At 38.0% G+C, this 15,513-nt stretch overlaps 1 protein-coding gene across 3 annotated transcripts in view; it reads left to right on the forward strand.

Moving 5' to 3' along the window:
• Window positions 1-15,513, forward strand: part of STAG1 (stromal antigen 1) — a 504,783-nt gene that overhangs the window by 149,554 nt on the left and 339,716 nt on the right. For all 3 annotated transcript variants that reach the window (XM_027545437.1, XM_027545440.1, XM_027545439.1), the window contains exons 2-3: window positions 2,600-2,711; window positions 9,262-9,364. In XM_027545437.1, the coding sequence (XP_027401238.1) occupies window positions 2,683-2,711; window positions 9,262-9,364 (132 nt within the window). In that variant the 5' untranslated portion in view covers window positions 2,600-2,682. The remainder of the gene's footprint in view (window positions 1-2,599; window positions 2,712-9,261; window positions 9,365-15,513) is intronic.

The following is a 15,513-nucleotide window of genomic DNA, read 5'->3' on the forward strand; positions in this document are numbered from 1 at the left end:
TCCATGTCCTTTCCTGGTTTGATAGCTCATTACTTTTAAGTGTTAAGTAATGATGAATTTTCAGTTTATTTGGGGAAATACAAAGGAGTGTGATTGTTGGTAGTTGGTAGTACTGTTGATTGTAGTCTGTGTATTCTGGCATACTCATTTTTTTCTAAAGTAATTTTCAGAGGACCTAAATATACATTTGGAGAAGGCAGTGGCGATTCATTCCAGTACTCTTGCCTGGAAAATCCCAGGGATGGAGGAGTCTGGTAGGCTGCAGTCCATGGGGTCGCGAAGAGTCGGACACGACTGAGCGACTTCACTTTCACTTTCGTGCATTGGAGAAGGAAATGGCAACCCACTCCAGTGTTCTTGCCTGGAGAATCCCAGGGACGGCAGAGCCTGGTGGGCTACCGTCTATGGGGTCGCACAGAGTCGGACATGACTGAAGCAATTTAGCAGCAGCAGCAGCAGCAGCAGCAGCAAATAGACATTTTTCTGAAGAATATACACAGTTAAGCAAAATCTACATGAATAGATACTCAACATCACTAATCTTCAGGGAAATGAAAATCAGAGCCGTAATGAGGTATTCCTTCACACCTATGTGAAGATGTCTTTGATCAAAAAGATAAGAGAGATATTCTTGTTGAGAATACCGACAGAAGAGAAACCTTGTTCACTGTTGATAGAAATGTAATTTGGTACAATCTCTAGAAAACATAATTAAAAATAAGACTATTGTATTATATATATAATATTATATAGCCACTTTTCAGTATATATCCACAATAAATGAAATCATTATCCCAAACACATAGATGTGTTTATCCCATGCTTGCAGCAGCATTCCAGTTTGCCTTGATTCATAGACGTAACATTCCAAGTTCCTATGCAATGTTGCTCTTTGCAGCATCGAACCTTGCTTCTGTCACCAGTCCCATCCACAACTGGGTGGTGTTTTTGCTTTGGCTCCATCCCTTCATTCTCTCTGGAGTTATTTCTCCACTGATCTCCAGTAGCATATTGGGCACCTACCGACCTGGGGAGTTCTCTTTCAGTGTCCTATCTTTTTGTCTTTTCATACTGGGGTTCTCAAGGCAAGAATACTGAAGTGGTTTGCCGTTCCCTTCTCCAGTGGACCACATTCTGTCAGACCTCTCCACCTTGACCCGTCCGTCTTGGGTGGCCCCACATGGCATGGCTTAGTTTCATTGAGTTAAATAAGGCTGTGGTCCGTGTGTTCAGATTGGCCTGTTGTCTGTGATTGTGGTTTCAGTCTGTCTGCCCTCTCATGCCCTCTCTCAATGCCTACTGTCTTACTTGGATTTCTCTTACCTTGGACGTGGGGTATCTCTTCACGGCTGCTCCAGCAAAGCACAGCCACCACTCCTTACCTTGGACATCTGGTAGCTCCTCTCGGCCGCCGCCCCTGACCTCAGACGTAGGGTAGCTCCTCTCGGCTGCTGCCTCTGACCTTGGACGTGGGGTAGCTCCTCTCGACCATGCATATTAAAAAGCAGAGACATTACCTTGTCAACAAAGGTCCGTCTAGTCAAGACTATGGTTTTTCCAGTGGTCATGTATGGATGTGAGATTTGGAATATAAAGAAAGCTGATTGCTGAAGAATTGATGCTTTTGAACTGTGGTGTTGGAGAAGACTCTTGAGAGTCCCTTGAACTGGAAAAAGATCCAACGAGTCCATCCTAAAGGAAATCAGTCCTGACTATTCATTGGAAGGACTGATGTTGAAGCTGAAACTCCAATACTTTGGCCACCTGATGCAAAGAGCTGACTGAAAAGACCCTGATGCTGGGAAAGATTGAGGGCAGGAGGAGAAGGGGATGACAGAGGATGAGATCGTTGGATGGTATCACCAACTCAATGGACATGGGTTTGGGTGAACTCTGGGAGTTGGTGATGGACAGGGAGGCCTGGCATGCTGCGGTTCATGGGGTTGCAAAGAGTCAGACACGACTGAGCGACTGAACTGAATTGAACTACAGCAGCATTATTTACCATAATCAAAATATGGAAACAGCTTTATGTGTCCATGGACTTAACGAATAGAGGAAACCTGGTTGTCTCTGTGTACACACAGTGGAATGTTACTCAGTCTTTAAAAAAAACAAAAAAACAACTGATCATTAGACAACTTGGATTAGCCTGGAAGGCTAATGAAATTAGCACCACAGAGAAAGGCAAATATCACATGAGATCACTTATATGTGATATCTATAGAGTGGGTAGATTTATGGGAAAAGTAGTGGAAAAAGTAGTTGCCAAGGGCAACGTGGTAGAAATAAGGAGCGATTGGTGAAAGGTACAAACTTTGTTGTAAATGAATATGGTCTGAAGATCTAACATATAATAAAGTGACTGTAGTTGATAACACTTTCTTGTATAATTGAAATTTTATGAGAGAGTAGAATATATTAAATGTTTGGGCCAAAAAAGAAGATGTGTGAGATGATGGATGTATTAACTCAGTGAGGGACGCCCTTCACTGTGTGTCCATATATCAAATTGTCTTGCTGTAACTGTCTTATAGTTTGTCAACTATACATTAGTAAACTGGAAAAATAATTTCTTTCTTTCTTTTTTAATTAACAGGATTACCTTTGAGGTTATTTTGAAAGTTTTGAGTTGTACAGTACTTGATTATTTTGCTGCATTGTGGAAAGATCTTTGCAGCAATGATTACTTCAGAGTTACCTGTGTTACAGTAAGTATTACAGCTTTTCATTTTTTAAAATTCTTGTAACACTTTTCTGTATCAAAATACTTTTATTAATGAGACATGAAATGTGTTCTTTGATAGTTGGGCAATATGTTTGAAGTAAAAGAACTATTAGAGGTTATACTTATTATATCCATCTATAGCCCTTGTATTTTCATGTCACTATGTGATGCCCATGTTACTGAACAAAAAAGTTACTATCTCATTTTAGGATTCAGCAGAAACTATGACTCTGGGCTGGTTTGACATGCCAACTTCTTCTGTAAATAAAGTGTTAATGAAACAAAATCACACTGACTCCTTTGCAGAATTGTTTATGTGCTAGAGAAAAAATTAACCTGCAAACAGAAATATTTTGTTTTACTATATAGACAAGAGTTTGTAAACCTCTATCCCATATCACCCTCTCACCCCTTCTTTTCCCTGGGATTGAGATTGTAATTGATGAGTCCTTCTTGGCATCTAATTAGATTTTGGTGGCGTCTAATTTCTGGTGGCATCTAATTAGATTTTGTTGAAGTTACAGGACACGTTTAGAATTTGATCTTGTTTTCGATTCTCTGGGAAATGTGATCGTGTAATGGCAAATACTTTTCCTTTTATAGGTTTCATTAAGCTCCAATGTAGGAATCTATATAGTCTGATCGTGTATGATAACAGCAGTTTAGATATAATCAAAGTGACCAACAGCTTACATAATTATTTATATGTTTTTATAGTTCCAGATCATTTATATGTGTTTTTTCTAAGAAATTGTAGTCTCCTTCCAGTTGGTCTCCTGTCCTTCTGTTTTTCCTCCAGAGTTTTAAGACAGAATGCTATCCAAATTACTTTACATGCTAAAAGCCATCAATACCTACCCTAATAATTTGTCTAAATATGAAAGTGTTAATCGTTCAGCTCTGTCTGACTCTGTAACCCTCCAGGCTCCTCTGTCTAGGGGATTCTGCAGGCAAGAATACTGGAGTGGCCAGCCATTCCCTTCTCTAGGGGATCTTCCTGACTCAGGGATCAAACCCTGGTCTCTTGCATTGTGGGAAAATTCTTTACTGTTTGAGCCACCCGGCAAACTTTACTATTTATTAAACGTTATTAAATATCGCCAATTACACCATATTATTTATTCCACCAAATGTTGTAGTAGAGCTATGCTAGGCTTTGAGGAGAAAGAGAAAGTGGAAAAAACTCACTTTGTCCTTGTTGCCATGAAGCTTATAGAGATAGATATTAATCAAATAATCACCAACATATAGATTTAAACTGCTTTGAAGGTAAGCTAGAGGATTTTATTAGAATTTTAATACATGCCTTGAATTAGTCTACTTTTCTAAGGAAGAAGTGTAGGGAGGTAGGACGAATCGTGATAGGAGGAATCACAGTGTGTTTGAGGGACTGAAATAAAGCTGTGATTTTTCTTTTTTCAGGATTAAAGATGGAGAGTGGGGTGAGATATGGCTTGCAAGTAGAGTAGGGCTGTATTGTATAGGATCTGCTAAGTCTTAAATTAAAAATTTTGAGGTTGTTTTCCCCTGGAAGTAGAAGGAAATCATCATAGAGTTTTAATCATGAAAGAGACAGAATAAGATACATTGAAAATCATTCTTAGTACACAGTATAGTGATTTGACTGGAAAAGGCAACAGAAGAAACGAGGAGTCTTTTTAGGAGAAACGTGTTGCAGTGTCCAGGCCAGAGATAATAACAACTTGAGCTAAAAGGATTACAGTGAAAATGGAGAGAGTAAGGCAGAATTTAGAGAGTTTTCGGGGGATTAAAAAGAATGACTTTATAAGGTTGAATATGATTTTTCTATTCTCTTTATTTATGTCCAGTAGTCATTTGCAGGCTTTTTGGTAGAGCAGTTTGGTTGAAGTTTGAGTTTGCATAGCCCTTGATCCAGCTTTCTTTGTCTGTTCTAGAGAGGTGTTTGTTGATGTGTAATAAGAGTTAAGGTGCAAGGATAGTTGTTTCACCTCTGTTTGTAGCAGTTAAAACTGGAGACAGTCTAAGTACTCACAGATAGTGAACTTATAGAGTAGAATTTAGGAATCCTTTGTATTTGTAGGAAAACTCCTATTAATTTAAGTTTAAAAAATTAAAATGTAGACATTGCTTTGTATTTATGTATATATATGCCAGAACATAAGTATTTATGACAGTATTGATAAAACTTAATAATCTTGTTCTGCAGATTGAAATTCAGAGTTAGGGTATAGTGAAGTGAAACTCTTCCTTGAAATTAAAAATCATACTTATATATCATGTATTCTCATAAATAAAAAATACATACACTGATTGAAGTATGTTAGTTGTTTGTTGATAATAACTTTCATCTTTTAAGCTGGCTGAAGTATGAAGAATTAGAAAGCAGTTGTAATTTTTTCTGTTGTCAGTGAACTATTGCTGAAGGATAAATTAATTTCACTAATGGGACACATTTTGTATCCTTGGAACAAATTTGCTTTTGTATTTGCCTGGAGATTTCTATAAGCATCAAAAGTACTAGTGTATTCTGTCCACATAAGAGAAATACTAAACATAATATTTGCATTCTGCCATCCTGCCGTGGAGATAGAGAATTCACATTTACCTTGAGATCTAAGATTTTCAGATCTTTCATTTCCTCATTTGTAAAACTGAGACATCAATATGTTGTCTTAATAAGGTTTTGTGCATAGGTAATGTGTATAAACCGGCACACAGTATATACTAAATGGTCTATTTGGATTATAGTGGGGGAGAAAAAGCAGTATGATTTATTATTCTTAATTAAATAGGTGATTGAAAGACTACTGATACTGTTTCAGAAACCTGTTTTTATAAATATTATTGGACCACAGCAATATCCATTCACTTGTCTTTATGAATGGCCATATTCATGCTGTGGTCCACAAGTTGAGTATCAGATACAGAGAACTTCATACCATTCAGCCTAAAATATTTACTGTATAGCCCTTAAAGAAAATGTTTACTGACCCTTGGACTAGATCAGTATTATTTATAGTTTTAAATACCAAATTGCCTTTGAAGGTTTGCAAACAAAGAAGGAACATGATGTGAGAATATTAGTGACAGTAGTGTATAGAGTGGCTGGGACAGGGAAATGTTAGAAGCAGAGAGATAAGTTGTGATTAATTCAAAAAGTTGTGATTATGGTAGTAATCATAAAAAGAATCGGAGACGGAATTAGTACATAGAGAACGACTCAGGAGGATTTTTAACTGATGGCCTAAGAGAAAGACTGATGTGATTGTAGGTTTGAGTACAACAGGGTAATGGTGACAATAATAAGTTTATAAAACAGTGCAAATTTGGGTATTAATAAATTAGTTATTTAGTGATATTGCTTTGAATAGAGAGCTAGAAATAAGTCATACCTGGACTTAATTTTATGTGTGCTATTTGGTGAATTTGCGATGGTATGTAAAGAAGTGTTACACACACAGTTGAAAATCTTGAATTACAGATAGGTCTAGTGATAATATACTGAAGTCATTTGCATAAAAGTTCCACATCAATTGGATGAGATCTCCAAGAGAGGTTAGTTTAAAGGGAAAAGAGCAGATACTAATGAGATGAGCTTTAAGGGATCAAAACAAAGAGAATGGAGCTAAGAGCCGTCAGTGGAGCAGTTTCAGAAATATTAAGTTGTGAGTTGAGTTTACCATTTGCTTTGTACCCTTCCTCTTATTTGCAGTTGTATATAGATACAGTTAGTAATATAGAATTCAGTGAAGATATTTTTGTTAATATTATCCATGTGTTTTTAATGCCATGCTAGGGCCAGTCTGTATTGGCCTGGAGAGCTGAATATTAAATTTCCAGGAATTTTGTGACCTTGTTAAATATAACATGCATGCATGTGTGCATGCTGAGTTGCTTCAGTTGTATCCGACTCTTTGCGACCCTATGGATCTCTGTAGCCTTCCAGATTCCTCAGTCCATGGGATTCTCCAGGCCTGAAGACTGGAGTGGGTTGCCATGCCCTCCTCCAGGGTGTCTTCCCTACCCAGGGATAAAACGTGCATCTCTTATGTTTCCTGCATTGCAGGCGGATTCTTTACCACTTGCAGCCCTGAGAAGTCCAGATGTAACATAGCTGTTATGGAAAGTTAAATTGTGCAAGCTTAAAATTAAATAAATCCTATTAAAAATAAAAGTAAATTTTCAAAACTCATCACTTCCTAATTATTTTACATCTTACCATTTTCTATGCTCTCAAGGTTTTTATTTATTCCATGTATGGTGGAAATACTTTGTAGTAGTATACTACTATTGTTAATTACTTCTCAACTCTGTATTTGGTGATGTCACTTTGCTAGTTTGAATTTGGTTGTGATAAGAGTATTCACTTTATGAAAACCAGCAAACACAATAAATCAGAACTTAGTTTATTATTTTGTTGTTTGTAGACTCAATAAAGTGACGTAGAAATTGTTAATAAAGCAGATTAACCTTAAAGATGTATCAGGTCTTTAGTCATTATATTATGATACCACAAAAATTTGAGGACATATCCTTCTAGTGTTCGAGAACTATTACATATGCAATTCAGTAAAGAAGATGCTCACAACATTGACCAATGAGTGAAGTTCCAACAGATGGCTTTGTCATTTCTTTTGCATTCTGTTCATTAAAGTGCACAAAGGTATCAACTGTCTTGCACATCAAAAGCCTGTTCGCTCATCAGTTGAAACCATAGGTTAGCTAGGGATACAAGAGTTTCACAAAATTACCAAATCATTTTATATGAATCTGTAAACTAGATAGATGCTAAAAATTCTCCAAGCCAGGCTTCAGCAATACGTGAACCATGAACTTCCAGATGGTCAAGCTGCTTTTAGAAAAGGCAGAGGAACCAGGGATCAAATTGCCAACATCTGCTGGATCATGGAAAAAGCAAGAGAGTTCCAGAAAAACATCTATTTCTGCTTTATTGACTATGCCAAAGCCTTTGACTGTGTGGATCACAATAAACTGTGGAAAATTCTGGAAGAGATGGGAATACCAGACCACCTGATGTGCCTCTTGAGAAACCTGCATACAAGTCAGGAAGCAACAGTAAGAACTGGATATGGAACAATAGATTGGTTCCAAATAGGAAAAGGAGTATGTCAAGGCTGTATATTGTCACCCTGCTTATTTAACTTCTATGTAGAGTACATCATGAGAAACACTGGGCTGGAGGAAGCACAAGCTGGAATCAAGATTGCTGGGAGAAATATCAATAACCTCAGATATGCAGATGATACCACCCTTATGGCAGAAAGTGAAGAAGAATGAAAGAGCCTCTTGATGAACGTGAAAGAGGAGAGTGAAAAGTTGGCTTAAAGCTCAACATTCAGAAAACTAAGATCATGGCATCTGGTCCCATCACTTCATGGGAAGTAGATGGGGAAACACTGGAAACAGTGTCAGACTTTATTTTTCTGGGCTCCAAAGTCACTACAGACAGTGATTGCAGCCATGAAATTAAAAGACGCTTACTTCTTGGAAGGAAAGTTATGACCAACCTAGACAGTGTCTTAAAAAGCAGAGACATTCCTTTGCCAACAGAGGTCTGTCTAGTCAAGGTTATGGTTTTTCCTGTGGTCATGTATGGATGTGAGAGTTGGACTATAAAGAAAGCTGAGCGCCGAAGAATTGATGCTTTTGAACTGTGGTGTTGGAGAAGACTTTTGAGAGTCCCTTGGACTGCAAGGAGATCCAACCAGTGCATTCTAAAGGAGATTAGTCCTGGGTGTTCTTTGGAAGGACTGATGCTAAAGCTGAAACTCCAATACTTTGGCCACTTCATGCAAAGAGTTGACTCATTGGAAAAGACTCTGATGCTGGGAGGGATTGGGGGCAGGAGGAGAAGGGGACGACAGAGGATGAGATGGTTGGATGGCATCACTGACTCAATGGACATGGGTTTGGGTGAACTCTGGGAGTTGGTGATGGTCAGGGAGTCCTGGCGTGCTGTGGTCATGGGGTTGCAAAGAGTTGGACCCGACTGAGTGATTGAACTGAACTAGATAGAATTTATGAAAAAGAATATTGTGCATTTTTATTATTGTTTGTAATTTGTGTGCTCTACTGCATTTACATTGGTACTGTTTCTAATAATTTATGTGCATAAGTTCTTTGAAGTGCCATTCTTAAACATTTACTAACACACTTTCATTATATTAGGAAATCAATAAAGTTCCTCCCAAGCCTTTATTTTTTTTTATATTCAAGAATCAGTCTTTTGCAGTTGTATTTTGCATTTATATTTTCTATAGCAGCTGCCATTTCCACAGTCATTTCCTTGTCTGTATTTCTCTGTTTGGAAAATCATTTTATTCATTGTTACATAATATTAACCAGGGAGGGTAATATTTTGAATTTGCTAAAGATTTTTTTCTGAACGTGAAAGCATAAACCACTTCTAATTAGCTATATGTGTACATACAGCAAAAGGTAAGAAAGCTAGAGGAATAGAGCTGCATTGTATTGTTAATAGGTATGTATTTATTAATTTGTTCACTAAAATAATGTATCATATTTTCTAGAGATTCAACTAATGAGACTACTGCCCATTCTGATGCTGGCAGTGAACTTGAAGAAACAGAGGTCAAAGGAAAAAGAAAAAGAGGTCGACCTGGCCGGCCTCCAGTATGTATACTTGTCATCTTTGTTTCTATAATGGTTACCAAGTAAAGGTTCTTGATATGAGCTATATGTTAATTATAATACTGTAAATACTTTTTAAAATCGTACACATTAGAATGTCTTGGAAACTTTGCTTCATAAATAGCCTTAGCAGTGGTTAGAAAAAGAAAATTAATTATAGTATCTTTTTTGCTTTCCATGCCTCTCTTATAAATAAATGGTAGTCCATGTGAAGGAATTGGGAAGATGATCGACATGGAATGAGATGTAGTTATGATTTCCTTGCTTTTTATTTTTAGATGGAGCTCTGATTTCTTGTGAGCTCTTTATGCATTTTTGTAGTATTTGAGTTCAGTCTCAGAATATATTCTCATTTACACATGATTGAGAAGTTTGGAAAAGCTCTAATTATTCTTATTGTATGGTATCTTTATGTCATAGGAGTACACCGTCATTTAATTGAAAGTAGTACTGTCAGAGGCAGTAGTATCAATGGTATCAGTGGGTTAAAGCTTGTATTATTTTATACTCACCTTTATGAGTATAAAGGTGAGTTGACTTTGTTATTGCAGTTTTAAAATTTTATTTTATAAAAATTCTTACTATGAAAAAAAAAATTCTTATTATGGACAAATTTAGCCTCCTTCTGTGGAAGTCATAATAGTATAATAAACTCTGCATATAAATCTAAGTTACGGCAGTTATCAAGTCATTGCCAATCTTTTTTTCCTGTGTTATTTTTGAAGGTCATTCTAGATAGCATTCTATCTTTGAATATTTCAGAATGTATCTAAAAGATAAGGGCTTTCCTTCTCTTTTTTAAACATCACTGCATGACTTAGCAACTAAACAACAACAACCAATATCATTCTTATAATGCAAGATGACAGTATTTTAGTAAAATCACCAAATAAGACATTTAAAGTTTATAATCATCTCATAAATATTATCTTTTAAAAACTAGCTTGTTAGTTTGACTCATGATCTACCTATTGCAATCAGTGGTTATGTTATTTAACCAGTTATTATATATGTATGTCATCTGTAGTGACTTAAAAATGTTTTTTCGGAGAAGGCAATGGCACCCCACTCCAGTACTCTTGCCTGGAGGATCCCATGGACGGAGGAGCCTGGTAGGCTGCAGTTCATGGGGTCGTGAAGAGTCGGACACGACTGAGCGACTTCATTTTCACTTTTCACTTTCATGCATTGGAGAAGGAAATGGCAACCCACTTCAGTGTTCTTGCCTGGAGAATCCCAGGGACGGGGGAGCCTGGTGGGGTGCCGTCTATGGCGTCGAACAGAGACGAACATGACTGAAGCGACTTAGCAGCAACAAAAATGTTTTTTATGTTAATTTTGTTCTATTAATATTTCTCTGTTTGCCACAGTTTCTTATTAGATTCAGTGAAACTCCATAGCATTTACTTTCCAGGACAATCTTACAACAACAAAGAAAGGGATAGAAGGATGACATCTACAGTTTTCTTTACACTTGATTTTATCCTTCACCTTTATGTAAAGTAAAAAATAGTGGAGGAAAAGACATATATCATAGGCAGTCTTTATAATCCTTTATTTTGTAGAAGTATTTGATGCTATGGTATTCCTTTAAAAAACATGTTGGGCAAAGTGAGAGTCTTGTAGCTAGAAGCGGTAGACTCTTTGAGTTTGTCTTACTACTATATGGTTTTTCTAAGACTATTGGCAAGTCACATTGCCTTCTCTACAATTCATTGTTTATAAGTACACATTTTGAAATAAGACTAAAGTTGCTTGAAGATAATAGAATATACTGCAAACATGATTGCTTTCTTGAATTTGTTCCCCTCCAGTTAAAATTCTTTACTTAATAATTCAGGTTAAGTGCTGTCTTCTTCAAGAACACCTTTATTTATTTTCCTAAACAGAATTTATCACCCCTTCAGCAGTCTGTTGTATTATTTTTTATAACCTATTTAGTTTTGACTTGTCTATAGCTATAGTCTACAGCTATATTCATGTAATGTTTTGCTTTCCTGATGAAAAGGAGTCTGTGTATCCAAATGCTTAGCTTTTTTGTGGTTAGAAATAAGATTTTATTTTTAGTGAAATTGGCTTCCCTGGTGGTTCAGACTGTAAAGAATCTGTAGTGCAGGAGACTGAGGTTGTGTCTGTGGGTAGGGAAGATCCTCTGGACAAGGGAATGACTACCCACTCCATTATTCTTGCCTGGAGCATTCCATAGGCAGAGGACCCTGGTAGGCTACAGTCCGTGAGTTTGCAAAGAGTCCGACATGACTGAAGGACTAACACTGACTTTAGTGAAACTGCTACTACATAATCTAATATGTAAATAGTACATGTTCATCCCATGTTTCTAGTATGGAAAAACTGTCAACCATCATAGAATAATAGCATTCTAGAGACATGTGTTAGACTCTAGTCCTTATATTCACACTCATTAGTCACATAGCTTTTTATATTTTTACCTGACTCAGACCCATTTCTTAACTTTGGAAACAAAAGAGCTGCCTGAGTTTCTACTCTGGGCTTTGTACTGTATTGATGTTTTTTATGTCATTTAATCTTCATACCAGTACTGTTAAATAGGTCTTGTATGCAGTTTACAAAGTAGAAAACAAAAAAAGAAAGTGGCTGAGGTCACACTGTTGCATAAGGAACAAAGCTAGGATTTAAATTCATAACCTGCCTCCCAAATTCTTTCCCTCAAGAATGCCAAAATACCAAGATGTTAATTAAAATTGAGAGGTATAATTGTCAGAATGATCATATTTGAGTTATTCCACAGTACCTGTTCTGAAGATGGCTTGGGCACTTGCCCTCAACTGGCTCCATTTTGAACAATTCTAAGTTTTGGTTCATAAACTTTTTGTTACCATTCATTCTTGTTAAAAGGACTTTATGGATCTCTTATTTTACTAATTTACTCAGTGAAATGAAGAACAAATTGTATAAGGACTTCTGCTTTGGGCAGCATTATTTTCCTTATTTCTAAATTCTTAGGAGACATTTCATTTTTGGTGTTTCTTTTCAGTAGGTTATTATTTCAGAGACTTTTCTTACTGAACTGTTACTTTGCAGATGTCCTAATTCGTACTTGTTAATTATTGTGGCTCTGAAAGGATGATGCTATCCAAGAGTTGCACTCAGTATGTCAGAGGATCTGGAAGACCCAGCAGTGGCCACAGGACTAGAAAAGGTCAATCCTCATCCCAATTCCCAAGAAGGGTAGTACTAAAGAATGTTCAAATCAAAGGACAGTTGTAGTCCTCTCCCTTGCTAGTAAGGTCATGCTTAAAATCTTGCATGCTAAGCTTCAGCATTATGTGAACCAAGAACTTCCAGATGTCCACACTGGGTTTGAAAAAGGCAGAGGAACCAGAGATCAAATTGCCAACATCTGCTGGATAATAGAGAAAGTAAAGGAATACCAGAAAAACCATGTTTCATTGTCTGTGCTAAAGCCTTTGACTCTGTGAATCATAACAAACTACGGAAAGCTCTTAAAGAAATGGAAATACCAGACCATGTTACCTGTCTCCTGAGAAACCTGTATGTGAGTCAAGAAGCAACAGTTCACACCCTGTATGGAACAACTGATTGGTTCAGGATCGAGAAAGGAATACGACAGGGCTGTCTGCTGTCACTGTGTTTGTTTACACGCTGAACACATTATGAGAAATGCCGGATGGGACGATTTACAATGTGGAATCAAAATAGACAGTAGAAATATCAACAACCTCAGATATGTGGATGATACCACTCTAATGGCAGAAAACAAAGAGGTATCAAAGAGCTTCTGGATGAGGGTGAAGGAGGAGAGTAGTAAAACTGGCTTAGAACTAAGTATTAAAAAACTAATGGGATCTGGCCCCATTCAGTTCAGTTCAGTTCAGTACAGTCACTGAGTTGTGTCCGACTCTTTGCAACCCCATGAGCCGCAGCACGCCAGGCCTTCCCTGTCCATCACCAACTCCCGGAGTTCACTCAAACTCAGGTCCATCGAGTCAGTGATGCCATCTAGCCATCTCATCCTCTGTCGTCCCCTTTTCCTCCTGCCCCCAATCCCTCCCAGCATCAGAGTCTTTTCCATGAGTCAACTCTTCCCATGAGGTGGCCAAAGTACTGGAGTTTTAGCTTCAGCATCATTCCTTCCAAAGAACACCCAGGACTACTCTCCTTTACAATGGACTGGTTGGGTCTCCATGAAGTCCAAGGGATGCTCAAGAGTCTTCTCCAACACCACAATTCAAAAGCATCAATTCTTTGGCGCTTAGCTTTCTTAACTGTCCAACTCTCACATCCATACATGACCACTGGAAAAACCATAGCTTTGACTAGATGGACCTCTGTTGGCAAAGTAATGTCTCTGCTTTTGAATACGCTGTCTAGGTTGGTCATAACTTTCCTTCCAAGAAGTAAGCGTCTTTTAATTTCATGGTTGCAGTTACCATCTGCAGTGATTTTGGAGCCCCCAAAAATAAACTCAGCCACTGTTTCCACTGTTTCTCCATCTATTTTCCATGAAGTGATGGAACCAGATGCCATGATCTTAGTTTTCTGAATGTTGAGCTTTAAGCCAACTTTTTCACTGTCCACTTTACTTTCATTAAGAGGCTTTTTAGTTCCTCTTCACTTTCTGTCATAAGGGTGGTGTCATCTGCATATTTGGGATTATTGATATTTCTCCTGGCAATCCTGATTCCAGCTTGTGCTTCTTCCAGCCCAGCGTTTCTCATGATGTACTCTGCATAGAAGTTAAATAAGCAGGGTGACAGTATACAGCCTTGACATACTCCTTTTCCAATTTGGAACCAGTCTATTGTTCCATGTCTAGTTATAACTGTTGCTTCCTGACCTGCATGCAGGTTTCTCAAGAGACAGGTCAGGTGGTCTGGTATTCCCATCTCTTTCAGAATTTTCCAGTTTATTATCATCCACACAGTCAAAAGCTTTGGCATATTCAATAAAGCAGAAATAGATGTTTTTCTGGAACTCTCTTGCTTTTTCCATGATCCAGCGGATGTTGGCAATTTGATCTCTGGTTCCTCTGCCTTTTCTAAACCCAGCTTGAACATCTGGAAGTTCACGGTTCACGTATTGCTGGCTTGGAGTTCACGAAGCCTGGCTTGGAGAATTTTGAGCATTACTTTACTAGTGTTATAACTGGACATGGAACAACAGACTGGTTCCAAATAGGAAAAGGAGTATGTCAAGGCTATATATTGTCACCCTGCTTATTTAACTTCTATGCAGAGTACATCATGAGAAACGCTGGGCTGGAAGAAGCATAAGCTGGAATCAGGATTGCCAGGAGAAATATCAATAATCCCAAATATGCAGATGACACCACCCTTATGACAGAAAGTGAAGAGGAACTAAAAAGCCTCTTAATGAAAGTGAAAGAGGAGAGTGAAAAAGTTGGCTTAAAGCTCAACATTCAGAAAACGAAGATCATGGCATCTGGTCCCATCACTTCATGGGAAATAGATGGAGAAACAGTGGAAACAGTGGCTGAATTTTTTTTAGGGGCTCCAAAATCACTGCAGATGGTAATTGCAGCCATGAAATTAAAAGACGCTTACTCCTTGGAAGTAAAGGTATGACCAACCTAGATAGCGTATTCAAAAGCAGAGACATTACTTTGCCAACAAAGGTCCATCTAGTCAAGGCTATGGTTTTTCCAGTGGTCATGTATGAGTGTGAGAGTTGGACTGTGAAGAAAGCTGAGCGCCGAAGAATTGATGCTTTTGAATTGTGGTGTTGGAGAAGACTCTTGATCGTCCCTTTGACTGCAAGGATATGCAACCAGTCTATTCTAAAGGAGATCAGTCCTGGGTGTTCTTTGAAAGGAATGATGCTAAAGCTGAAACTCCAGTACTTTGGCCACCTCATGGGAAGAGTTGACTCATTGGAAAAGACTCTGATGCTGGGAGGGATTGGGGGCAGGAGGAGAAGGGGATGACAGAGGATGAGATGGCTAGATGGCATCACTAACTCGATGGACCTGAGTTTGAGTGAACTCCGGGAGTTGGTGAGGGACTTGGAGGCCTGGCGTGCTGCAGTTCATGGGGTTGCCAAGAGTTGGACATGACTGAGTGACTGAACTGAACTGAGACAGTGTGTTCAAAAGCAGAAACATTACTCTG

Source organism: Bos indicus x Bos taurus, chromosome 1 (genome assembly GCF_003369695.1).
Source record: "Bos indicus x Bos taurus breed Angus x Brahman F1 hybrid chromosome 1, Bos_hybrid_MaternalHap_v2.0, whole genome shotgun sequence".
In the NCBI taxonomy this organism is placed as follows: Eukaryota; Metazoa; Chordata; class Mammalia; order Artiodactyla; family Bovidae; genus Bos; species Bos indicus x Bos taurus.